Source organism: Myripristis murdjan, chromosome 3, assembly GCF_902150065.1.
Source record: "Myripristis murdjan chromosome 3, fMyrMur1.1, whole genome shotgun sequence".
NCBI lineage: Eukaryota > Metazoa > Chordata > Actinopteri > Holocentriformes > Holocentridae > Myripristis > Myripristis murdjan.
This window is the reverse complement of record NC_043982.1, coordinates 14015368-14041858: the sequence shown is the minus strand read 5'-3', so window position 1 is coordinate 14041858 and position 26491 is coordinate 14015368. Positions and strand designations below refer to the sequence as shown.

Here is a 26491-nt window from a genome sequence, read left to right as displayed (position 1 = left end):
CATATGAAAGCTAATTATCTCTTGAATGTTCAAATGTTCAACTATTAGATGCCAATTGTTTGTTTCCTTGAAGAGACCATTTTAATAGAAAATGTTAAAATTTGGATTCTAAACTGATTGGGAAAAATGCACTGCCTCTCATCTTAAAAAGTGTTTAATGCCACTGTAATGTGAAGTTTTGAGCTTAGTAATTCATGATATTAATGTTAATGTTTGGCAGCTCTACAATAATCTCAGGTTGGGTCTTAACTGCTACCAGCTACCTAAAACAACTGATGAGCAGATAATCTGTGGGTTTCACAATGGTGCTGATCTAGTATGCACACAAGAGTTAATGTGTTGCAATCATACAGGAAAGAGAACCACACACACACACACAGAGAGAGAGAGAGAGAGAGAGAGAGAGTTAGTGTACCTATAACAGCAAGGAGGCACTCCCTATTTCTTTCCCTCTGCTCCACTTCTCCTGCTCTTACACACAAGCAAAGTAAAAAAGGTAAGCAGTCTCAGTAATGTAAAGTAATGTAAAATAGCCTTTAATGCTCACTTAAGACAGGGACCTAAACTCTTTTGGCACTGTCCATTCCAGAAATCACAATTTCAGGATAACAGCGCACGTCAGTATCACAGCTGTGTAGAGAATAAAGAAAGGTGTGTCTCCTGTAAAGCAATGCAGGAGGGTTTGCATGTGCAAGTCAGCTCTGTGGAAACAGGTCGGGTGTTGGTGTGAGGCCGGCAGGACACACTGTGGAGTGTTGAGCGCAGCAGCAGTGCTGGTTGCAGGGGAAAAGAGATGATCATAAATCCCTTTGAGATTCTTTCCTTTGCAATCATCACTGCTTACACTGACAACCATGAAAAGCTTGTGTGTGTGTTTTGAGCAGTGATTTGAGTGGTAACGTTGACACTGTCCACGCAGGAGTACGTTCATTACTTTCAGAAGTGAGACAGAGTCTGAGAAAGTGGAAGGAAATTATGTGGTGGCATGGTGATATAGACATTGTGTAAATGTGTCTGTCTGTATGTGGTGCAACAACTTTTGTGCATTCTGTATTTTTGAGTTGCAGCACATCAGAATGCTTTCATTTGCACCATTATGTGTCCACTTATCTCCATTTCAGTTTTCCTGAATGCAACATTGCTACATCAAAATGTGCAGAGCTGCGAGCTGACATCAGGTCAAGGCAAAGCATTCGACGTTTTAAGTTGTTTCATCCTCCCCCTTTCAGCTCATTTCCAGTCTGAGACTACACCCAATGGCTGATGTAAATGCCAGCCTGTCCACTGGCCCCGGGATGCCAAACGGTCCCAACAGCTCTTGGCAGCAGGAGGCAAGCAGAGGAGTACAAATTGCTGTCACCCTGCTGATATTCCTTGTGAGTGGTCTGCGATGGCTATTGCACATAACTTATCTCAGAGCTGGAATCAAGTATCTGCGTACTTTCTCTCTGCTACTGCATTTAAGTACAGTTTCTAAAGACTGGCACTTTACTGGAGGATTTTCATTTCTGTGAGACTGTACTTTTGCAGCACTACATAGAGATCAGATCGAAAAAAAATGCACATTTTAATGCGCTACATTTATCTAATGACTGAAGTTACAGTTGAAAGTAGCCTGCAGTGTAAATAACAATTAGACCTACATTATTTAAACACTTCTAATCGGTTAATATATCAGTAATTTATCACTCTGAGAGGAATCATACTTCATAATGATGTCTTTTAATTTTGATGTTACTGCTAAATACCTCTGTACTTTTACTTAAGTAATAGTTTGAATGCAGGACTTCTATTTTTAATGGAGCATTTTTCCATTATGCTAATTTGACTTAAGTAAAAGATTTTGGCACTTTTCCCCTGCGTACAACAATGTAGGCCTGCATTATTGTGTGCATATCAGTGTTACCAACATCATTATTGTAACTAACTCCACTAACTCCACGTTTACATTACGTTTATGATAATTTACATCTTTTCCAGAGATTTGTGAATACTTTGCATTTTCAGGGTGAGAAATCTTGAGGTTTACGTTGGTCTTAAGGAGTGTAGCGGCTTATGCCCTCTCTTGTCTCCTAAAGGTGGGTATACCTCTGAACATGCTGGTGGTCTGGGCTCTGGGCGGCCGGACCCGGCACCGCCTGGCACGCCGAGGCAGCACCGACGGGACCCGAGCGGCCAGCAGCTTCCGTGTGTACGTGCTGCACCTGGCCCTGGCTGACCTGGTGCTGCTGCTCCGGACGCCCCTCATGCTGGGATACCTCGCCTCCAACAACAGCTGGCCGTTCGGCCGTCCCATGTGCTGCCTGATTGTGTTCCTGCGGGGCCTGGGGCTGTACGCCGCCGCCTTCCTCCTGTGTGCCGTGGCCCTGGAGCGCTGCCTGTGCCTGCTGAAGCCCGTGTGGGCGCGACTGAGACGCCCCGCCTGGGCCGTGCCCCTGGTCTGCGGCCTCATATGGACATTAGCCACCGTTTTCTCTGTCCCCTACATCCACAGCGCCGTCTTGCTGAATGTGACCGGGGCGTACCAGTGCCTGGAAAGCGGGGAGTTTAACATCGGCCTGTTTGTCACAGAGACTGTGGCGGGGTTCATCACGCCCTTGCTGGTGTTCCTGGGAAGTAACGTGGCTGTTTTGCTCAGCGTTCAGCAAGCAGTGCCCCCCACACCCACCACCCCCTCCACATCCTCCTCTTCCTCTAACACCCGCAGGATGGTCAGGCTCTACCAGGTGCTCTTTGTTACCATGCTGTTGTTCCTCACCTGCTGGGTGCCCTATTTTGTTTGTCGATTCCTCCGAGCTCTGGCCACTGGATCATCTGACCTGGAGACATATGCGCGCAAAGGCGCATACATATCCCTGTACCTGGTGTACGTCAAGAGCGCCCTGAACCCTGTGCTGTATGTGTTTGCTGCCCGGGGCTTGGGCAGCGCCATCAAAGCCTCACTCATTTCCACTATTGAGCGATTTTTCAATGATGACTCCATGGAGTCCATAAGAAGAAAGTCACTGAAGAGTGGCAACTCTCTCATCTAGCGGAGCTTCGGCAGGCGGCACAGACTACTTGCCTCCTGCAGAAATATGCCATTTAAACTAGGGCTGCACGTTATGGATAAATGTATACCTCGGTACTTATGCCAAATATCCCGATAGTGATGCGATACGATATGACTGTGGGTTCACGCTTCTTTGAACTTTGAAGTGTTGCAATAGTGAAAATTATGCATTCTTTAAAAACAGCATAATAACTCCAAATGGATGTAGAAAGTGCAGTTATTTCACAAAGTATTTTTTTTTTTTATCAGAACAGACCAGTCACTGTCTTAGGCCACCCCTAGATGTGATATCATCCATATCATTGCCTTCTGATTTACTGATATTGTGCAAGTTCATATCTAGATAACGATATGTCATATTGTTTAGCCCTAGTTTAAGCTGTTAAAATGAAAATGAAACTTTTTTTTTTTTACAGTTGGCTCCAAGCTGGCAGGTATCAACAACAAGAATGTATGCAGGAAGTAGGCACTTTTTAACTGAGCAGACAGGTTAAAACTACCCAACATTCACATACACAAAGAGTGGGTGCAGTGCAAATACTGGATTATTTCTTTGAAATAAGGTAATCGGGTTCGACTGCTGCTACTCTTAATGTCTGTGAGGACAATGCAATACATAACCAGTGAGAAACACATCACAAGGCTCACTAATTACCAAAGGGTGGTTACTTTCGCTTAGCACCAAAAACTGACTTGTGTAGGAGAGGGAGGGAGAGAATGGCCTTCAGAATATAAAATATGAATATAGAATATAAAAAAACCCCACATTTTATCCAAACCATCACAGAAGTCTTTAACAGACATGCATTAACGTAACAATTCTGCCTATAAGTGTTAAAATGTGGGACTTTTAATACATTTTTCTTTTTACACAAACAGCTCCTTCCTCCAGATGCAGAACCTTATTTATGTGAAATGTTAATATAATACTCCAGCTTTTGGGGAAAATATCCTTTTTCAAACTTCCCCAGGCTGAGACAATGTTCAATACTATTTTCACTTCTGTACGTCCAGTGTTTTGGTTCATGTGGGTAGCATTTTGTGTTAGCTTAGCATAATGACCTGAAGTCTATGGGAGTCATTAGCCTAGATCAGTCACAGTGGAAAAACAAAATCCTTTCATTTAGTAAGAAGGAAACCGTGGTGATTTGATCCCAGAATCACAATATTACCATCAGCATCTGGACTTTGTAGAGACATTGACGCGACTTGGACCTATTCTGAAGAAAACAACTACGGTAATTAGTGATTTTTTTTTTTTTCCATACGTGATCACCAAAGCTGGATGACTAAAGAGACAACAAATGCTGGAGTGGAGTAAATGATCGAAAAGCAGTTCATCACCGTCTGGAGACTTGAAGAAGTGACATCTTTGTGAAATGGATGTAATGCAGTCGAGTGAGGCACTGAAATCAGCTCAGGGATTCTTCTGGATGTTGACGTCCCCATGGACATCCATCCATCACTGTGGATGGACAGAAATGCGGATCAGTTGTGAGGTTGAGTTTGTTTGTAATGTTGAAGACCGCACATTATTGGCAGGTCTCATATCTATTTTTGCTGTGAAGCTTATTTTATTTTATTTTATTTTATTTTGCCCAGCATTAGTGACAGGGGTTTGGTTACAGACAGAGATTAAGTGTAAGCATATTTTGGCAAAGTGTGTTCTTGGCTTTCAAAAGGTCAGCCTGTGAAACTGAACTGGACATGTGATTTGCTGACTGAACAAAGCAATGTTTGCTTCAAACATTGTGATTCAGGTGATTTTTTTTCCCCACACCAAAGCAAACACTGGTACAGATAGAGGTGCCAAGCAAGTTTGCCTGGCTTTAAAATGAATGTTTTCAAGTTAAATCCTCAAACCGTGTAATATTTGTTTTATCATCTGATCAGTTTATGGTCTTGTTGTCTGTTGTGGTGATGTCTTGTCCTGGATTTGTTGTGTTGTATGTATAACTGGTTTGGATAGGTTTGAAATAAATGCTAAATAATCCTCGAGTTAACCAAGTTATAACACTACTTTGTGAAATACCCTCCAGAACTACTACTGATATATATATATATACATATATATATATATATATATATATATATATATACACACACACACAATATATTTTTATCACTTTTAGAAAAACCGTACTTGTTTACACCTGAGCATAGCTTTATTTGTTAGATGTGTGAGGTCCATAGTGAATCTATGCATGACTAGCTGGGATTGTTTATTTGCAGGCATATTCTTAATGAAATGTGTTTTGGTCCATCTATCCCTACATGACCTGATGATGACAATCTTAGCCTTGCATGTTCTTCCAATAACTTCATCTTTTGACTTGTTAACATGAAACCATAACCAGGAAACTATACAGCTTTCTATTCTTACTTCTTCAAACTTCAGCAATCTAAAGGTATTTTCAATGTGAACAGTAGTTTCCATAACCTTGCAGCCCCAGAACATGGAGTCACTGCAAAGAGTTCACTATAATCACAGTAGAATTGAAATTTCTATTACTACTTAAATACAGTATTTAAAGTACTTGATTTTTCACAAGATCCACCTCACGTTTTACTGTGTACTGATTATTGCCACTAATTTGTTCTAATTTGTAACAACCAATACAAGCTGAAGATTAGAGAACAGTCTAGTGCTGATTCATATAATGGCACTGTATTTTTCATTCAACCTTAAATCGAACAGGTACAGCTGAGGGCTGAATATGACGAAAAAGACTAAATCTGAAATGTTTTGGGATGGCAAAATGAATTCTCAAGCACAGTCAGTCTACTGAGATTTTGATTATATTAAGCGGGTGATAGTGGAAAAAGGGGACCAGAGTATGAGGACTATCAAGAGAGCCTCTTGCTCTGTTGAACACTCAAAGAGGCCAAAAATGTGACAACCACAGGAAAAGGAACAGGAAGACTAATTGTGTGCATGTGGCAGATGTAATTTCTGTTGTCATGCATCTCTGGGACTATTGTGGTAGATAACAAAATTGTTGAACAGGAAGGACTGCTAATAAGTGAGTACGCACATCCAAGAACAAGAATTTGGGCACACAGCTAGGATGAGGAATGAAGCAGCACTTGTTGTACCTGTCTGAGTCACTGACTAGCCCTGGTTGCCATCACAGCCCAACTGTCCGAATTATTATTTAAAAAAAAAAAAAAAACTTTCAGGAGACCGCCGAGGGCTTGCAAGAAAATTCAAAAAAGTGTAACATCACCATAATTTAATTTAGTTGAAACTGTAAAGACACAAAAAGTATGAGTATTTTAACCTAATGCTTCAATTGCACTATTTATTTGTCAGTGTTCCAAGTGAGACATCCAAACAGTTTAATACCATAATATACCATACCATAAACATAAACCAAAATACTGTATTACATCAGGGTCTTTAGGGTAAAAACATTTAAAAACAAGACAAAAAATAACCTGTACTAAGCCACACCACCCTACAGCTGAAGGCAATTCTTAATAACAATAAATAAAACAATAATTATTACACCACAAAACATGCAGTATACTGGGACCAAGCAATATCTTTCCATACTATTATGGGTAATTTGTGCACATTTCTAAACCTTTTGGCAGAGGGAAATTACCAAATTCATTCTTGATATTTAGCCAAAAAAGAGGAAGATCCCACCAAAACACAAGGGTTTATTACAACTGATGGCCCGTTGCTTTTGGCGTGGTCCAGTTAAGCGACGGCGTCACTGACTGGGATGACGCGAGGATTTAAAAGCTGATTAGCATGTCTGTGAGCCTGAGCCAGCAGAGACTGGGCGTCCCAGATGGCTGACGATTTCTGAAGAATTTCTCCGAGTTGCTGAGCTGCAGTCTCCGAGTCAGCTTTCGGCATCATGTTTGCCATCCAATTCTAAACAAGCCAAAAATAAGCAGTTTTTCTCTTGTTTCTTGCAGATGTGCAACAACCTGGTAACAACACTGAACTGTGGTGTTTGAAGAATATCAATATGAACAAAGGCTTAACTAACTTGTCCTGTGCAGCTAAGAGACAGGGCATTTACAGGAACAGGGTGATTTTAATATTTTTTGAGGAAATTGCACAATCAGAAAGCATGTTTAGACCGTCCTGCTCCCAGAGGAAGTGCCTGCTCAGACCTTTTCAGCATGTCTTATTCACAAGAAAACCATGATGAAAAACAAGCTTCACTTGTGAAAGAAGCTACTGTGTAATAATGACAAGTCAAAAATATCAGCTTTCATAACTGCAGCATGAATGGGCGTTCTGCTGTAAACCCCTGACGCTCACCTGTAATGCTGATGGACTGTCTCTGTGTGGGGGCAGAGATGGCAGGTTGAGAATCGCTTCATCACGCATCTGTAAGATCTAATCAAAGAGAGATGGATTAGGTTTTAAAGAAGAAAAGTGAGTCATCCTTGTGATCTCTACCATAATCTGAATACTTAAACTGACATTGACTGATTACCATTTTCCAAAATTGAACAGAACATGGGTCACTTTTGCTGACTTAAATTATGACAAACAGCATGTCACATACTTTTTCCAAGCACAAAAACAAGACTAAAAAATAAACTTAATTTTGACAAAGCCTGTTACAAAGTATCATGACATTTCCATCAACAAAAGAAAAATGAGATCGTCGTTTGACATGTATGGAGGTGTATTATATGGCCTACTTGTTCTGTCGCTCTCAGTAAGTTATCGCTCTGTTATGTTTTGTGTCTTGTGAGCTCAAGCGGGCTGGGCAGCTTTCAGTGCATGACACTTGGATTAATGAATTTGACTCCCTACCTTACTTTTATATGTATGTACTGCAATAATAAGCATTGGATAATACAGGTCTAACGGACGACGCGCAGCTGAGCATTTTTCTACATGTATCTTTGTAACAGCATGCATCAACAAAAAATACAATGAAGAATGTAGATCAATCTGTGTATAAAGATTCCTACCAAATAATTTAAGGAGAGAAAAATGTGAAAATGATTCAATAGAGTTAGACTAAAACTGAGTTTTGTCAAGAGTAAAAACTAGTTTGGTGCCAAAAACGACACTGTAACTAAAAATTCAAATGACAAAAATGTGACTAAAACTAAAGTGCATTTTAGTCAAAAGAAACTACATTTAAATTGGCTGTCAAAATTAACACTGGTTTGAGCAACAACACACCGACTGTGCATTTTACCCTGCTTTCTCATCTCAATCAAATCAACAGGATGAATGTAGCCTCATGTTTAGATTAAGGGAATTCAAAATGTTGAGTCTGCACAGCTGTGGAGAGAAGGGTACTGTCTGCAGTTTCTGGATCAACTGATTTCTATGATAAAAGCAGCAACATAGTTTATCTAGAAAATTTCTAAGATGATTTTGAAAGAACTTTTACAAAGCATTAGCAAGTATTTGTCAACACCAAGTTCACATTTTCAAAACTCTTCAAAGTTAATAGTATAATGCTCTACGTGAACCAAACTATGAATGCGTTTTCTTTGCTTTGACACAAAAATGCACGCAATGACTGTATTTTTCAAAATCCTTTACTTAATTTCTCACTCAAACCCAACTACCAGTAAAAGTTTCTGTAATTGTGTACACGCTCTTTTCAAAACTGTAATTCATGCTCAGAACCCAACAGACAAATCCAAGTGGTCAGCAAACTATATCACAAATAATATAATATCATAATAACTGCAGCTGTAACGGTACCTGAATCAAATGGTGACCAGCTGCTGGTGACCAGTGGAATTTCTCAAAATCTATTTGCTGGATTCTTGTGAAATTTGGTGACAACATTCATGGTGGCTGGGGATGAACTCTGTCCATTTTTGTGACCCTATGACCTTCCCTCTAGCACCAACAATAGGCCCAGCAGGGCATCTGTCTTGAAATGAGGTGCTTGTTTTACAGTGACTGCATACTGCATGAATTTTAGTGTATAGAAACTGTTTCCATTACTCTTATTTTTACAATGGGTATTTTGTAAATAACCATATGACAACAATCTTGGAAGTAATGAAACTCACTGAAGCCTTAACTGAAACATGTCTGCTCTCATTCCTGTAGCACATACTGACATATATTCTGTAAAGAGTAGTCTGTTAAAAAAAAAAAAAAAAAAGTTTGTACATAAAATAAATAAAAGAACATACTATTCAATAGAAAAAACAGAGCACAGAACCAACCACTTCAAAAACTGACACAAAATGGTGTGTCTAGTGACATGCTAACCAACGTTTTCTTGCTGAAGAAAAACAGCTTGTGGTTTGATTTTGAGATACGCCGTGCAAGGTCTCAGGAGTTTGATGTATTCTGAACATAAAATTAATCGGTGCACCAATCAGCATGTTGGTGCAGAAAACTGTATGAAGAGTTCTGAATATGAGAAATGAGTTTTGAGAGCTTGTGCTTGTAACCAATTGAAAAAAAAAAATTATAGATAGATAGGGGAGACCGGGGATGATAGTAACACTTTTTGTTTGAGCAAGTGTAACTCAGTGGTTCTTTGTGCTAGAGATCTCAAATTTTGGCATGTGGTACCCATATTTGTCTACTATAAATGACATGCACTTGGACTTCTACTATACCATCACAGATTATGTAAATTAATGTCAAATACAAAGAGGTATGTTGTTACAACCTACCCCAGTACCGGGGTGAGTTGTAACACTACTTGGGGATGGATATAACAATTACAAGGATACAAGGATACAAGAAAGTTTATTGGTCATTATACAACAGATTGTATAATGAAATTAAAATGTGGTTCCCTCTTGATTGATTAACTGATTGTTTAAAAAAATAAAATTATTAAACATGGAGTGCAGATGGTGCATTTAGTAGTCTCACAGCCTGAGGGAAGAAGCTGCTCTGTAGTCTGGTGGTACGGCAGCGAATACTTCTGTATCTTTTGCCTGATGGCAGCAGGGTGAACAGGCTGTGGCTGGGGTGGGTGTTGTCTTTTAGGATCCTTTTGGCTCTGCGCAGGCACCTCACCTCCCCAATATCACTGATGCTTGGTAGATGGGTTCCAATGATGTTTTGGGCAGTTTTAATCACTCGTTGCAGAGTCTTCCTGTCCTGGGCCGTACACATCCCATGCCAGTTTGTGATGTTTCCAGTCAGGATGCTTTCAATAGCTCCTTTGTAGAAGTTGAGAAGAACTTGGCGTGGGAATTTTGCTTTCTTAAGTTTCCTTAAGAAATACAGCCGTTTCTGAGCTTTTTTAACAAGGGCAGAGTTATGTGAAGTCCATGTTAGGTTCTCTGTTATGTTGATTCCCAGGAACTTAAAACTGCTCACTTGCTCCACCTCAGCTCCATTGATGTAGACAGGGTTGTGAGTCTTTGCCTCCTTTTTTCTAAAATTAACTATCAGCTCTTTGATTTTGCTGACATTGAGCAGAAAGTTGTTTTCTGTGAACCATTCTGCAAGATGGTTGATTTCCTCTCGATATGGTGGTGTCATCTGCGAACTTCACAATAGAGTTCTCTCCATGTCGGGGGTTGCAGTCATGGGTGTACAGCGTGAACAGGAGGGGGCTGAGCACACAGCCCTGGGGCGCTCCGGTGTTGAGCACTACACTGTAATAAATTACCAGCATTTCACAATAATTAACAGTATTATTTTACAGTAACTTGTTGTAATTAAGTTCCCCTGTATTATCCCAATGAATACCTGTAAAAACTACAGTATCCTTAGATTTTAAAGCATTTAACTGTTATTTTACAGTAAAATCCTGCAATCAAAACACCCTTGTTATATCACAACAAGGTCTGTAATATCACAGCAACACAGTAAAAAAATGCAAGGATTTCACAGCATTCAACAGTATTATTGAATGGAGAAGGTGAGCTGCATGCATAACGTCTGTTTGCAGTACACCCATGGTATTTTAAATGATATTAGCACTATTAGCTATCTAGTTAATGTTAGCTAGCTGTAGCATTTGCCCGTGTAGTCTGATATAGGCTAGCTAACGCTAGCTAACGTTAGTGTTTTCTATTTACCACAGCCAATCTTATTATTTAAATTTGAATACCTAAATACTGTACATTATGCTTTTACTTAACTGTTGAGTGTGCATATAATAAGATTATGAAGGATGATGACGCAGCTTGATAAATGCTGGCTGCAATACATAAGTCTATTTAAAACTGAAACTATCTTTGCTTATTAACAGGTACTTCTTGGGCATCAATCCTGAAAGAGGCTCAAAGACCAGGAAGCGGACAACAATGAACCCTCATATGAGGAGCCTTTTGAGGAAACTAATTGACTTTGAGTGGGCATCATAGTTTCTTTTTTTTTTTGCTGCAGCAGTTGTCAGGCTCAGTTTTGAGTAGTTCTTTTTGTACTTTTTTTGAAGACAACTTTGCACTACAAGATTTTTGTACAACGCTGTACAGTACACACTGTGAAAGTGCAGGGCCTTGTTGTAATGATGTACAGCAAAAGGTTGTCATTCCCCAGTAATGTACTGTAATATCACAGTAATTGCTTTGTCACTGAAGCTGTGAAGTTACGGTACACAGCTGTGTTTTTACAACAATGCATTGTAATATCACAGATGTGAAATTACAGTAAATTGCGGAGAGACTGCCAATCCGATCTGACTGGGGTCTGTTTGTGAGGAAGTCCAGTATCCAGTTGCAGAGGGTGGTACTGATGCCCAGAGTGTTCAGTTTTCCCATCAGATTCATGGGGAAGATTGTGTTGAAAGCTGAGCTGAAATCAACAAACAGCATTCTGATGTAGGTGCTGCTTTTCTCCAGGTGAGTGAAGACTGAGTGGAGAGCAGTGGAGATGGCATCCTCTGTGGATCTGTTGGTTCTGAATGCAAACTGCAGAGAGTCCAGACTGGCAGGGATGTTGTTCTTTATATGCTGGAGTACCAGTTTCTCAAAGCACTTCATCAGGATGGGGGTGAGTGCCACAGGGCGGTAGTCATTTAGATTAGACACTGCAGACTTTTTAGGCACAGGGATGATGGTGGCTGTCTTGAAGCAGGTGGGAACACTCTCCTGTGACAGTGATATGTTGAAAATGTCAGCAATGACATCTACTAGCTGGTTGGCACATGTTTTTAGGACACGGCCAGGGATGTGATCAGGCCCAGCAGCTTTACTCATATTCACTTTCAGCAGGACTTTCCTCACATCCACTGTGGATACTGACAGTGGCCGGTCCTCTGGAGGCGGAGTAGACTTTACAGCTGATTCCCTGTTGAGGTGGTCAAAGCGAGCATAAAATGTGTTTAGCTCGTCTGGTAACATGGCCTCACACATGATGGGAGCGCTCCTACTTTTGTAGCCTGTAACACTTTTGACCGCCTGCCACAGGTCTTTGCTGTTGTTGGTGTTGAGGTCCTCTCCAGTCTCTGCTGATGCCTTCGCTTTGCCTCTCAGAGCCAGCTCAGAGACATGAGGCTTCACCATCTATTTGTAAGTGGGCATGGACTGTATTGATGACATCACCACAGCTCAAAATTGAGTGTTCGCAGCATGAACACACATATATATATACACACACACAGTATAGGACAAAAGTTTGGACACATTATTTTCATGACCATTTACATTGTAGATTCTAACTGAAGGAATCAAAACTATGAATGAACACATGTGGAGTTATGTACTTAACAAAAAAAAGGTGAAATAACTGAAAACATGTTTTATATTCTAGTTTCTTCAAAATAGCCACCCTTTGCTCAGATTACTGCTTTGCACACTCTTGGCATTCTCTCGATGAGCTTCAAGGGGTAGTCACCTGAAATGGTTTTCCAACAGTCTTGAAGGAGTTCCCAGAGGTGTTTAGCACTTGTTGGCCCCTTTGCCTTCACTCTGCGGTCCAGCTCATCCCAAACCATCTCGATTGGGTTCAGGTCCGGTGACTGTGGAGGCCAGGTCATCTGCTGCAGCACTCCATCACTCTCCTTCTTGGTCAAATAGCCCTTACACAGCCTGGAGGTGTGTTTGGGGTCATTGTCCTGTTGAAAAATAAATGATCATCCAACTAAACGCAAACCGGATGGGATGGCATGTGGCTGCAGGATGCTGTGGTAGCCATGCTGGTTCAGTGTGCCTCCAATTTTGAATAAATCCCCAACAGTGTCACCAGCAAAACACCCCCACACCATCACACCTCCTCCTCCATGCTCACAGTGGGAACCAGGCATGTGGAATCCATCTGTTCACCTTTTCTGCGTCTCACAAAGACACGGCGGTTGGAACCAAAGATCTCAAATTTGGACTCATCAGACCAAAGCACAGATTTCCACTGGTCTAATGTCCATTCCTTGTGTTTCTTGGCCCAAACAAATCTCTTCTGCTTGTTGCCTCTCCTTAGCAGTGGTTTCCTAGCAGCTATTTGACATGAAGGCCTGATTCGCGCAGTCTCCTCTTAACAGTTGTTCTAGAGATGGGTCTGCTGCTAGAACTCTGTGTGGCATTTATCTGGTCTCTGATCTGAGCTGCTGTTAACTTGCGATTTCTGAGGCTGGTGACTCGGATGAACTTGTCCTCAGAAGCAGAGGTGACTCTGGTCTTCCTTTCTGGGTCGGTCCTCATGTGTGCCAGTTTCGTTGTAGCGCTTGATGGTTTTTGCGGACTCCACTTGGGGACACATTTAGAGTTTTTTGCAATTTTCCGGACTGACTGACCTTCATTTCTTAAAGTAATGATGGCCACTCGTTTTTCTTTAGTTAGCTGATTGATTCTTGCCATAATATGAATTTTAACAGTTGTCCAATAGGGCTGTCGGCTGTGTAGTAACCTGACTTCTGCACAACACAACTGATGGTCCCAACCCCATTGATAAAGCAAGAAATTCCACTAATTAACCCTGATAAGGCACACCTGTGAAGTGAAAACCATTTCAGGTGACTACCTCTTGAAGCTCATCGAGAGAATGCCAAGAGTGTGCAAAGCAGTAATCAGAGCAAAGGGTGGCTATTTTGAAGAAACTAGAATATAAAACATGTTTATCAGTTATTTCACCTTTTTTTGTTAAGTACATAACTCCACGTGTTCATTCATAGTTTTGATTCCTTCAGTGAGAATCTACAATGTAATAGTCATGAAAATAAAGAAAACACATTGAATGAGAAGGTGTGTCCAAACTTTTGGCCTGTACTGTATATACACATACTCTCATCTGTTTGTGTACTGACATTTGTGGGTGATGTTACCTCGTTACCCCTCTCCTCCTCCTCCTCCACCTTGTCTCTCAGAGTGTTGCATTTATGGTCTAAGGAGGCCGTCTGCTCCTCTGTCCTCTCCAGAACATTTAACACAGCTCTCAAGTCTTCCTGTTCAAAGACATTATGACGTTCACACCAAGCAGCACAAGCACACACACAACTTCCTTTCCTTTATGATTTTTTTTCCTCCTGCATTGCAATTAATAGAAAGTTTGACATTTTTTTCTGAGAACACAGCTGCTGATATCTACATCCTTTCTTCTCACTCCTCTCACTGTGATTATCAGTTTGTTAATTTTGTCTCATTTATATTAAAGATAGCTGCATTACGTTATATAAGAGACAATCTGATTATTTTCCACAAAATTAGCATTTTTTTATTACCTACAGATTGTATTAAAAATCTCATTGTCAGTTTGAGCACTCCTAGGGATCACAATATCATTATCACTCCTAGGGATTATTACATTTTGAGAAGTAGAAAGCACTCAGCGGAGTGCATACCTCCACAAGCACTATGCAATTGTTTGAGATATGTCAGTTCCACATGTTGGCTATTCAAAGGTAATCACTCCACAGCCACAAACCAAGTGGCCAATCAGTGTGAGAGGTTCTTCAGTTTTCCACAAAGTGTCATGCAAATCTGGTAATTTTTGAGATATCCTGCTAAGAAACAAGCAAAAAACAATGGGGTGACAGCATACCTCTGCCACCTCCACTGTTAGTCTACCTGGGCCTCATCAAACGATTGCTCACCTCCAGTGAGTTCAGAGTCGTCTTTCCAGCCAGTAACTTCTTTGCCTCTTCATGGTGGCGGCGAGATGAGTGTTTGACATGTTTTTGTCTCTGTACTGGGACTCTGAGCTCTGCTGCACATTGAGCAAGGAACCTGAAAAGCATTGAGAAAAAGGTCAAAAAAGCAAATTTACAACAAGAGAGGATAGTTATGACCCTCCCCTCAATTCTTAGATCCATAAATTGCCTCGGGATAAACTTCAATAAAATAAAAACATAATAAATTGATTTCTTCACTTATGTCTTTACTTTGGATGGTACATCAAACATATTCTCTGTACCATCAAAGAAGATCAGTAGTCCAAAGTGCGACAGATGCTGAGGGGGTGCCCTGGTGGCTCACGTTGTAGAGTGCGTACCACACATTGTGATTTCAACGGTGTGGGTTCAGTTCTGAATTGGGCCTTTTGATGTCATCACCCTCCCTCCCCCATCTTTCCTGTCTCTACTGTAACTGCGCAATAAAGCAGAAATGCAAAAATGATCTTCAAAAAAACTTCATGTCTAATCTCAACACCATCTGGCATTGTGGCTACTCCAGTGTCAGACTCCACCAGCACTAAAACAAAGGCCCTCCTCTGACAGAGGTGTCTCATCTTGAACACTTAAAAAAAAAAAGCGCGACAGAGCAACATGAATTTGGTCTTGCTTTGTCATTCCAGGACAGAGTCATTCAGAAGGAGGCCTGCTGGAGCCAAGTTATCGGTAACAGAGAGCGTACTGTGCTGTGGCGTCTCTGCACGGTTCCCCACCTGCTGGTGCAGTTAACGGCCCAGCCCACCTGTCTCACCCCGAGAGCTATGAAGATTACATGGGTCAAACATCCTTGCCTTCAGGCCATCTAAACACCATGATGAGTCATCTCAGATCCCACTCATATCCTCCACATTTAGTACGAGCTCCGCCCCTCAGGCAGGCATCTCAGAACCCCAGATGTTGGCTCAACAGATACCAACACTCCTTTGTCCCCTTGCCCATCAAAGCCCTTAATGACCACAAATTCTGCAGACAAAAAAAAAAAAAAAAAAAAAAAAAAAAAAAAGCCACCTTTATGTATGCACATAATGTCTGTAATTATGGTTATATGAATGGGTGGGTGCAATTGGGAAAGTTGATGCATATCTACATATCTTGTGTGCATTTATGCATTTTATACAGCATACGCTTTGTGTCAAAGAAAATTTCCCTCATAACAGTAAAGTATATCTACTCTAAGATAATAGCATGAATGCCTTGACATTTTCCTCTCTCCAAACTCTCTGTGTTGTGCAGTGCCTCCTGATCAGTCAGGGTTTTTTAGGGCGCTGTATTTGACACATTAAACTGAGAATATTCTTTGCAAACGTGCAGAGAATGCCTGGGTGGTATTCAGTTCGGTTAATATAGGATATAGGATATGGTCAGCATGGATAGCAATTTGAGGATTGTGTATAAACATGATTAAAAAAAGATTTTACTAGAATACACAGCTCAACTTACTCAAGATTAAAGCTCCCACTCTCCGTTTGCAAAATGTGTTAATGGAGATGTTGGTAAATGTTGGTTATTCAAACTGTAATAGTTTCTGTAAATTTGACATTTCACTTACCTGTTTTTCACTATGTTCAAATGATTCTGGACTTCTTTCTTCTCTGTCCGTGTCAAGTTAAGAGTCCACCTGTGAAAGAACAAAATGTCCACAGAGGTTTTTTTTTTTTTTTTTTTTTTTTTTTTATCTATTATTCACTAGTCAAAACCTTAGGCAACAGGTTACTTGCCATCTATTTCCATTAGCTGAGATAAATGACAGTTGGCATCAATCATTTCTATACAAAAACACAGCATATCCAGAGGTAAACAGTGTGTCTGTGTAAAACCACAGGCGAGGACGCTCACAGTATCGCCAGGTCTAGTGTGTTCTCCAGAGCCAGGATGGAGGAACTGGGCATCAGCCTCCATTTGTCCTGGCCTCTGACTTTGTTGGACGCTGAGGAGGCTCCTTTGGCTACTCAAAACACAGAGATGAGCAACATATGAAAATAATAATAAAGCCTTTAATATAGTCCAAACCAGTGATTATAACACATGATTTAATGCTGTAATGTTGCCTTTTCGCTCAGTTAGACAGAGGAAACAGGCTGATCTTTCATCCATTATTCCTTAGTCAACAAAGGTTGGCTCTCACCTCTCCTCTTCAGTGGTTTAGGGTGACTGCTTTTGCCAGTGGTGTTGACACCTGGCTCTGATTCCTATAAGAACCCAAGAGAAAGTCATTTTCCATTCCATTTAGGTCTGGCAAACCCATATAAATGGACATGAATGAGTTTATTCCATTCAGTGTCGATGGACAAAACTTCCCAGTGAGCCAGCATGCACATGTAACTGCAGGAGCCTCATTTAATGTTATTAGTAACACCTGTGTTTGCCGCGCAGCTTCATGTCATGAGTGACTGGTGTGGAAAAAGTGTTATTGGGTGACTAAGTTAGCTAGTTAGTTAACTTTACTAACAGCTCAATATACTGCAGACACAGGGGCTGCAGTCACATACCTGGGGCTCCGCTGCCTGCTGCCCCATGTTGTGCGCTGCTCGGCTCTTGCGCTTCAGGTTAGGCGCTTTTGACGCGGAGCGGCTGGAGCCCCGCACTGGCTTCATTTCTGCTCAATAACAAATCACGGCGTTACTGTTATGCGTCTTCTGCCTGTAAAATGTTGACTTTCTGTCCACAACCACCTATAAAATCGTAATTAACGCAGTAAACGACGAACGAAACGAGCCAGGTGTTGATGAGAGGAGCCTCGGCTTGACGACTGAGAGTGTCGTTTAGCCTTTTGGCGCTGCAAATTTGAATAGTGCGCATGCGCCAGCTTCTTCCTCGTCTAATGGTATTTGTAGCAGTTTGGGTGCAATACTGCCCTCCAGTGGTTGATAGAGCGTACAAGCGTCAAACTCCTTTCATTTAACTGATGGTCCTTGTTGACCCTCGTCCCAGGTCAGAGGCTTCTCCAAATAATTTCTCCCTTTCCTTGTACTTTACACGAATAACCAGAATGTGTACAACCGTCTCAGGACAACCACATGCCTCCAAGCCAACTGTGTGTTTACCTGTTATCTTCAAACTGCTGACAAGTCCACAATGCCTAAGCCTCAACTTGGTCAATTTGATAGTATCCCTTGTGTTATTTCCAATATATCCTTTGTTTTTAATGTATTGAAAAATAAAGCAGCCACCCCGTGTCATCACTCTGTTCATCCTGTCAGTCCTTTTTGACACTGGTTTAGTGTGGGCAGTGTACGAGGCACCACATGGATGGAAATATTTTGACTGGTTTTTATGCTTGAGAAAACACAGTGCCTTCCTAGGAAAGAAAGCAGAAATGACGCCAGCAGAAGTTTCTCTGTGTCACATATACGCAATGTGTTGTTGTTGATTAAGACCAAGCAGCACACGCCTATGTAAATTGCCATTTCTTAAGAATTTATCTGTAGAACAAAGATTCCTACTAATGAATGCTTCCAGGCATGACATATATTCTTCATTCACAATATACTTACCAGAGTGATTATATTTATTTTATTTGTTTACCACTATGTGTACTTATTCAAATCCTCTCATTGACAAGTGCTGTAACATGAATTTTAACAATACTGTTGCTTTTGTAAATGCTGATCCCAGAACAATCTTACTTATTGATAACAACAGAAACAGAAAATTAGCACCATATTTAATTTAGGTCTACGTATGGTTACATGAAAAGTAAGATGTTGATGTAAAAATCTATTTTCTTTTTTGTATTTCCTCCAGTAGGGTATACCAGCAGTTTATATGGTAATGAAACCAGTTAAATTTTATTGATGTATTTGGATTAGATTCTAGACTAAACTAAACCAACCCAGCAAGACATCTTCAATCCAACCACCATCCAAATCCACCCTTCCCTTGATGACTGTGTTGCAGACTGTGTTGGCTAATCTCTGTGTCTCAGAGTAAAGACGAGAATCCTCTGAAATAAGAGCTCGTCCTGATACTTGTGCCACCAAACGACTGTATGATAATTCTTTACAATCTGCTGAATACTTAAAATCAAAATTCCAAGATGTAATGACATTTATTAGTTTTAGTTTTTTTCCATTACACTTTTGAGTAAAAAAAAAAAGCATATCGATAAAGACACAAGATGAAGTTTACCATTTCAATTCAAAGCCCTCTATACTTTCCATATGCTCCATACTTTTTCAGTGGCATTGTGGTGCCACAGTTTGATACTGTATTGATGTTTGTCCCTCAGTCCTGGCTCATACCCTCCCGGGGTTGTGAAACTTCCCGACAAAGCGTCCATGGTTGTGTAGGTCAAAGGGGCTGAGCACCTTCCTGATACCCAGCATGTTGCCCTGGACTATCTCCTTGAAAGTCCAAGGGTTCTGGTTGTTCTGCTCTCTCTTTGCCTCGCTCTGCTGCATGGCTGCCAGGCTCTCTCTGCTCACCACCTGATGGACAGCAAGGTAGGAAAAGGAAACACATTAGCTGTGCTGCTACATTCGTCTGAGGACAGAAATGAAGGTGGGTTCATCTAAAATTAGTGAGGAAAGATTTTATTCTGGCAGGCATAGAATGAAAGCTTGAAAGCAGCAGATTATATTTCTACTGTTAAAACTCTTCTGGTTAGGTTGACAAACACGACTAGAAGCAGAGAATGCAGCTGTCCTCTCACCATGGCCGGGAACGGTAGCTTCTTTGCCACTTCCTTCAAGATATGCTCCACCTCCCCCAGCTCCACCTTTCCTCCAACTTCCACAATGAAACGCCCGTAGCGGACCGGTGTCACATAGTGGTCGATGGCTCCCTTGCCGCCGCCCATGCGCTGACCCAGGCCTTTACGGGTGATGGGCTTGTAAGGGCCGCCGATGCGCCAGTGGGCAAAGGTGGTCCGGGAGTCCATCTTACGGTTGATAGAGAGACGCATCATCTCGATGTGACCCCAGTGCAGGTAGCCCCCTCCCAGGGCCTGAGGAGCACACAAAGAGGGGAATCACTCCATTCTCTGATGAACCACTTTGTACCTGCTATGACGCCCACATTCATTCATTTGCACAAAACTTGCACAAGTATAAAACCACCAAGAATAAACCTGCCAGTCAGAGTTGTGTTAACTGCAAGCCAGAAATATGAATGTATATGTTTTTAAACTGTATAAATGGCTCGAGGTAATCACTCCAAAGTGACAGTTATCCAAAACTACCTCAATGAGCTGTAACTTACTTAAATGTACACAAATTAACCCACCAGTAAACACTACAGTGCTACAACTGTGGGGTCAAAGTAGTCCAAAGTCTGTAACTGTTTGAGGCCTTTGAGGTACTTCTGGGTAAATGTGGGTAGCTGAACACTTTGGTGTGATTAAAAGGCTCATTTATGCTCAATATTCTTAAGTCTTAAGTACAGATATGGAACCAGATGGACACAGATCATTTTGTCCTTATTTCTGTACATTTTCAGGAAGCTTACAGATAGAGTAGAAATGGAGCAGCACTACCAGAAATCATGGAGGCAGTGTAGCCAACAGTTCAAGAGAGACCGGTCTATGAGTGAGACATGAGCCAATTTCTCTCATCGGTAATATCAAAGAAATGAATTCTCCGTCCTCCTGTCATGATGTATTTAATGGCCTCACAGACCACTGCTCTCTTCAAGCCCCTGTCTTCCGACGCGGGCTGGAAGACGTGTTAGTGTCAGTACAATGCTCATATTATCATATGACCCCATACGGTGAGTACTGGAATAAACAAAACCATGCTGATGATTATAAATACAATAAGCATGTAAAGCAAACAGATTCCTGGAGGAGTTTTCTGACACAATCAACATTACAGTGTCTTTGTCAAATGGAGTCCCATTTTTGACAGAAGAGCAGATGCCATTTTCACCTTATAAAAAGGATAACAGAATGCTCATGCTGTAGGTAGTCTCTCTCTCTACCTGAGCAGTAAATGCCAAAATTCTGCAGTAGTAAAAGTGAAAGCAGTCAAAATCTACATACAAACATACATACAAAAGCTGTGAAATATCAGCTCACTGATTCTTGGGAATTTGGATAAAACAGGTTTTAATTAAAAAAAAAAAAAAAAAGTGTGTTAAATTACAAAATCTGAAGGTATATCATTATAGGCCAAGGTCTTGGCTGTTCAGCAATGTACCGGTGCAACCTCCTCATTTTGGATTTTTTTCATAAAATAGGTTTTTCCAGTTATTAGGCTACTTTGTTTTTGTCAACACCGTCACCGTAATGTTTTTTTTTTTTTCAATTTGAAAAACATATTTTTGTATTAAAGAGACTATTACTTTAATAACTCAACAGCACCAAAGAAACATATTGTAAGCATATTCATTTAAAACGAATATAACTGCCTCTGACGGTGGTGACACTAATCTGACGGTGGTGACAGTCGCCTCATTACAACATACATTTCCAAAATTTATACCATTCAAGTCAATGGCTTCTTGCTTAACAACTTTATTTAACTATTTGGTACAAAAAATAAGAATCCTGAGCACTGTTATAAGCATTTTTCAGACTTCAGTCATCACCGTCACACAGAAAACCTGACGGTGGTGACGTCTGACGGTGGTGACAAAAACCTGCTCTCTCACATGATAAGCATGAGTTGTTCACATTAGCCAGCTTGTTTCCCTCCTGTTGCTACCTACATCAGACCTCTTCTTAAAAAGTATACATTTATTCCATAATCTAATTTAATATTTTTTATACAGAAGTGACGGTGTTGACAATTTATGGTTGTGACAGTAGCAGTATCCAAAAATATGAAGAGATTTAAGAGAAAATAGACAACTTAAAGGAGCCTAAGTGGTCTTGAAGCATGCAGTAGAGCTGAAGGTTTGAAAAGGGGTCCTCAGGAATGTAACTGACCTTGTAGTTTTTTTATTATTATTTTTTAAATATATATCTGACGGTGGTGACGAATATCTGGGACACATTTTGAGCAACCACAAAATAATAGTAAATATTGTTCAAAACCCATCGTTTGTAGTTTTTAATACATATTATGATGTACTCTTTCATGTGGTAAAGATATTATTCAATGAAATTATTACTTTTTGTTGTTTTAATCAAGTTGAAATGATTATCTCCTATCCGAGGACAACTGGTTTTGTAGGCCATGGGCCAACATATAATCATTAAATTAATACAAATTAAAAATAAGCCTATGAAAAAACCTTACAAATGTGCAAAGGACCCCCTGATGATGCCCTTGATTCTTTTTATTCATTAAAATGTTGTAAATTTCCAGCAGAAATAGCATTTTTCTGAGTGGGACGTGATTTATCCAAATTCTCAAGAATCAGTGAGCTGCTTATTACTGGACGACAATGTTTAGAGGAAAACATACTTACCACGATGGCATACTGTCCAGTGGTGAAGCTGTTTGCTGTCTTCGCTGGGCCCTGGATATCCCGCAGTTTCTTCATCTCTTTCCTGGCCTTCTTGAGGTTGGGCACCTTGTTGAGGAACTTTAGTTTGGGCCTCTCTGGCAGCAGCACATCTTCAGAGGTAAAGGCAAGGATGAGGCATGGAGATGAACAATGTAGGTTGAATCACTGAGGACATGAGTATCGTGAAAATATGTAGCCTTGAACTAAGACTGCAAATCTTGGCTCAGAGCTGTTTCACCACTGAAGAACTTGAATGTAAACATTACAGGAGCTTTGTAAATGCAGCAGATCAATGAAAGCGGTCGTATTCTCGTTATGCTCATTAATGGTGAGTAATACATGTGTATGATTACCGCTGTAGTCTGGAGGGATCTCATACGTCTTCAGTCCAGCAGCCAGGACCTTCAGGTGGGTCTGCAAAGCACCTGCACAAACAAACAACCTCACTTCCTTCATCTTGTCAGTTTTTAGTATGCTTCGATACTCAGTGTGAGCACAAAATGTGACGAAAATCAAGTCTGCCAAAAAGTGGTTCTTCCAACTGTGGCACAATGATAGAATCCACCTCACTTTTACTTTGTAAAGACAGCTGTCACTGAAATGCTGTAGCTGAGGCCCACTGGAAATTTCACTGTCTGGCATTTGACACATTTTTGTATCAGCCCTCTTTGACTGAAGACCTTCTCTGTAGATATCATTTTCAGCTTATCTCAATTAATATCCCTCCTCATAGAAATGCATTCTCTGCTAAAAGAGAGCATGTCGTTTACAAAAAGAGCTGGGGGCCCAGATCTGCCAAACTGAGCTGGTTTAAGGTGCAGGAGTCCTTCAGGTGCTCAGTCAGGCATCAGAACTGCTTTTCAACAAGGAGAGTGAACGCACTTCTATTCCATCAAAAATTCATTAAAAAAAATTAACTGCAGCACAGAGTAGCAGTGTCTTTGTGGCCACAACATATTAAGATGAATCACTTTTCGACAAGCATTTGATTTTAAGGTCATGGTGAATAGAATGAACTTGCATCACTCCGGATACACGTTAACACTTAAAAATGACAACAACAATAATACCTAACTATTAATATATCACCTTATCTATCACCTATCACCCGAGACAGTGTTTCCCAACTGTTGCTCAAGGGGGAAAAAAATACATGCACATGATAAAATGGCATGGGCTAAAGATGAGTATAAAGACCAGATGATCTAGTACCCTGTCCCCGCAGTGAGGTAGTCTGAGTGGAGGTCGCTCACTCACCGGGCCGCTGTCCACTGCTCCTGCACAGGCCGCCCAGCCCGCCGACAGCCGCCTTGATGAGGGAGATCATGGCTTTACAACGAGCACTGTCGCTGTTTACCTGTCAAACTCTTACAAAAGCCATGCTCCACACAAGGTCGCTGCCATTACTGCAGTGCCGTGAAGGCGACCCACATCCGGTGCGCTGCTCTCTACCCTCCGTGTGGATACAAGCGGGGTTTGCAACAGCTCCCCCCTGTGGACAACGTGGTTCCCAACACCATCTGGGAAAGTTTAGTGAACATCCCTGCATAACCTTCCCTACATGTTAAAATGGTTAACACTTTTTCAGAGACTGAGGAAACTCCCATATACACAAACTGTAACATTTCCATTTGTCCAATTTACTGGAAACAGTGAGCAGCTACATTAACAAATATGAGATGTTAAGGTTTTTAAGGTGTTTTGTGACAGTTCATTGCCAGTGAATGAAGACGTTCTCCTGTTCCTACTGAGCTTCATGAGCACAGAGTTAAGAGAGAGAATTATCTTTAATGTCTTGTGCTCTAAATGTTGTTTCAGAGGCTTTCTTAAAAACCACCTGCTCATTCTCTCTCACCTGCTCTGCACAATCTGTATGTCTCTTTCTTAATCAACTATCGTTTCCTGGACCAAGGGTCCTTGAGGATCCACCAGGGGAACCTCAGCAAAATACTTCCCCTGTAATTAATTTCACTAAAAATTTGTTAGAATTTATTTCAACACAATGTCAGAATTTTAAAATTCAAAGTGAAACAATGTAAACAAGAACAAATCAACTTGATTCCTTTCAAAAACATGGGAAAACATGAGCAAATTAGAAAAAAAACTGAAAATTAGAGGGGGAAAAATCCCATTATGACAAGAAAAATACCAGAATACTAATAATTACCATAAAATAAAATAAACAAATAAATAAATAAAAGTTGAAACTTTCAAAAAAAAGTTACAAGAAAATTATTAAAATAATGTATTAAAATGTTAGATCAGTGATTCCAGATCAGATTTCACAATTATTCACAAGTGTTTAACACTGAAAATAAACAGAAATATCCCTTGGGCTCAATTTCAAAAAACTGGAATTTTCTGCTAAATCTTTCATAGTTCAGGCTTTATAGGGTTAAACAACAACAACAACAACAACAAAACATGCAAACAAAGACAACCCTATAACCCTGTATGGGACAGGCCAGCGAATGACACAATAACCAAAAAATCACTCATTCATTGCTGTCGATGTTCAGGCGATTCCTGACGTGCAGCTCAAAATGCCGGGTGCACAGCTCTGTAACATAGCAGAGGGGAGGGATTAAGGGATTAAGACAGCGCTTTGCAGAGCAGTAGAGAAACTACAGGACAAGTGTGGACAAGTGAGTGACGGCGTTGTGTGCTCAGCTCATGAACCAAACCTCACCAAAGTGTTGGCGAAACCTCTCCGTCCGCTCAGCATGGCGCTGCAGGTCCTCGATCAGCTCAAAGAACCTGGCAACATGAAGCACCGCATGCCTTAGAGGACTACCTGAGCATTTAAAGTTCAAGTACCAGGGCACAGATTACAGAAATATCAGTCATTACAGATGAACAGTTACTAAACCATTGTTACTATTCTAACTAATCTGAATAATCCAGATGTTTGAAAACGGTCCCTGCAAAAAAAAAAAAAAAACAGCAGAGACCAGCATGGATTCTTTGCTGGTCTATGCTGGTTAATGCTGGTTAGTGCTGGTCTGATGCTGGTGTAGCTGGTAGACCAGCATGGGAATGCTGGTCGATGCTGGTGGACCAGCATGGGATGTTGTTGGACCAGCATGGGATGCTGGCAGACCAGCATGGGATGCTGGTAAAGCAGATTGACCAGCATGGTTGTGCCCATGTTGCTGGATGGGTCCACATGATTTTGCCATGGTGGTCAACTAATTGGGTCATCTCAGTGGTTTGAGATTTTGATGTCCTGAGGCAATCCTTTCCATAAGAGCACACCTCACAGGAACAAGTGCACTCAAGGGGCAGCACCACAGATATTGGCACAGTGGGTCTGAGAAATAAAGATAGGTGCACCATGGATAGTGGCACGTTGCTCTACATGTGAATAGCCTCAGTCTGCAATTAGCAATAGTAATACCTTATCTGCTAAATTGACACTGTGCCTGAGAAAAGTATTGTGCATCATTTGTGTTATTTCTTGCAGGCCGCGTCTTCGGTCTTCCTCTTCATATCCTCACACTGCCCCTATCCTACTGTCCCTCATACCATCATAGGCATACCCTCATATTGCCCCTCATACCCTCATTCTGCCACTCATACTACCCCTCATATGCTCACACCACCCCTCATACTACCTTATTGCCTCATACTGCCACCTGTAGCCTTGTTCTTCCCCTCACACACTCATTCAGTATTTTTTTTTTTTTTTACCTTGAATGTACTTTATTCATGGGTACACCAAATGTAGTCCTTGGCCTGTCATCTTTGTGCCATACACAGGTGTGTCAATTTGTCTGATTTTATAGGATTCTATGCAGTAGTAGGGCTAATCAGGCAACTTGATATACCTGTGTAGGACACAAAGATGGCAGGTCAAGGACTACATTTGGTACCCATAAATAGCTTGTACTTGGACACCATTTGTGCTTTCTATCTGCAGTGTTCACCTGTAAACACCATGAAAACATGAGCATAATCAAGCACATGAGGCATGGATTTTAATAACACTTTAATTTACAACACAATCACATACTGTAATCACTAGTCT

The 26491-nt window shown here is 41.0% G+C and overlaps 3 protein-coding genes across 3 annotated transcripts; 1 reads left to right on the top strand and 2 right to left on the bottom strand.

The window, feature by feature from the left end:
• The first annotated feature begins 423 nt into the window (after positions 1–423).
• Positions 424–3233, top strand: LOC115355762 (prostaglandin D2 receptor 2). The gene is made up of 3 exons (XM_030046648.1): positions 424–496; positions 1230–1376; positions 2079–3233. Exons 2-3 carry the CDS (start codon positions 1257–1259, stop codon positions 3030–3032), a joined length of 1074 nt encoding a protein of 357 aa, XP_029902508.1. The 5' UTR covers positions 424–496; positions 1230–1256; the 3' UTR covers positions 3033–3233.
• A 3087-nt stretch (positions 3234–6320) lies between these two features.
• On the bottom strand, positions 6321–17865 carry cenpq (centromere protein Q). Its single transcript, XM_030046276.1, has 8 exons — positions 17565–17865; positions 17201–17264; positions 16912–17020; positions 16625–16693; positions 14998–15130; positions 14230–14349; positions 7335–7412; positions 6321–6938 (listed from the first exon to the last, which is right to left on the bottom strand). Exons 1-8 carry the CDS (start codon positions 17667–17669, stop codon positions 6759–6761), a joined length of 858 nt encoding a protein of 285 aa, XP_029902136.1. The 5' UTR covers positions 17670–17865; the 3' UTR covers positions 6321–6758.
• An 860-nt stretch (positions 17866–18725) lies between these two features.
• On the bottom strand, positions 18726–23920 carry mrpl16 (mitochondrial ribosomal protein L16). Its single transcript, XM_030048384.1, has 5 exons — positions 23722–23920; positions 22818–22889; positions 22426–22574; positions 19727–20020; positions 18726–19502 (listed from the first exon to the last, which is right to left on the bottom strand). The coding sequence occupies exons 1-5, from the start codon at positions 23789–23791 to the stop codon at positions 19311–19313; spliced, it is 777 nt and encodes a 258-aa protein (XP_029904244.1). The 5' UTR covers positions 23792–23920; the 3' UTR covers positions 18726–19310.
• Positions 23921–26491: the final 2571 nt, after the last annotated feature.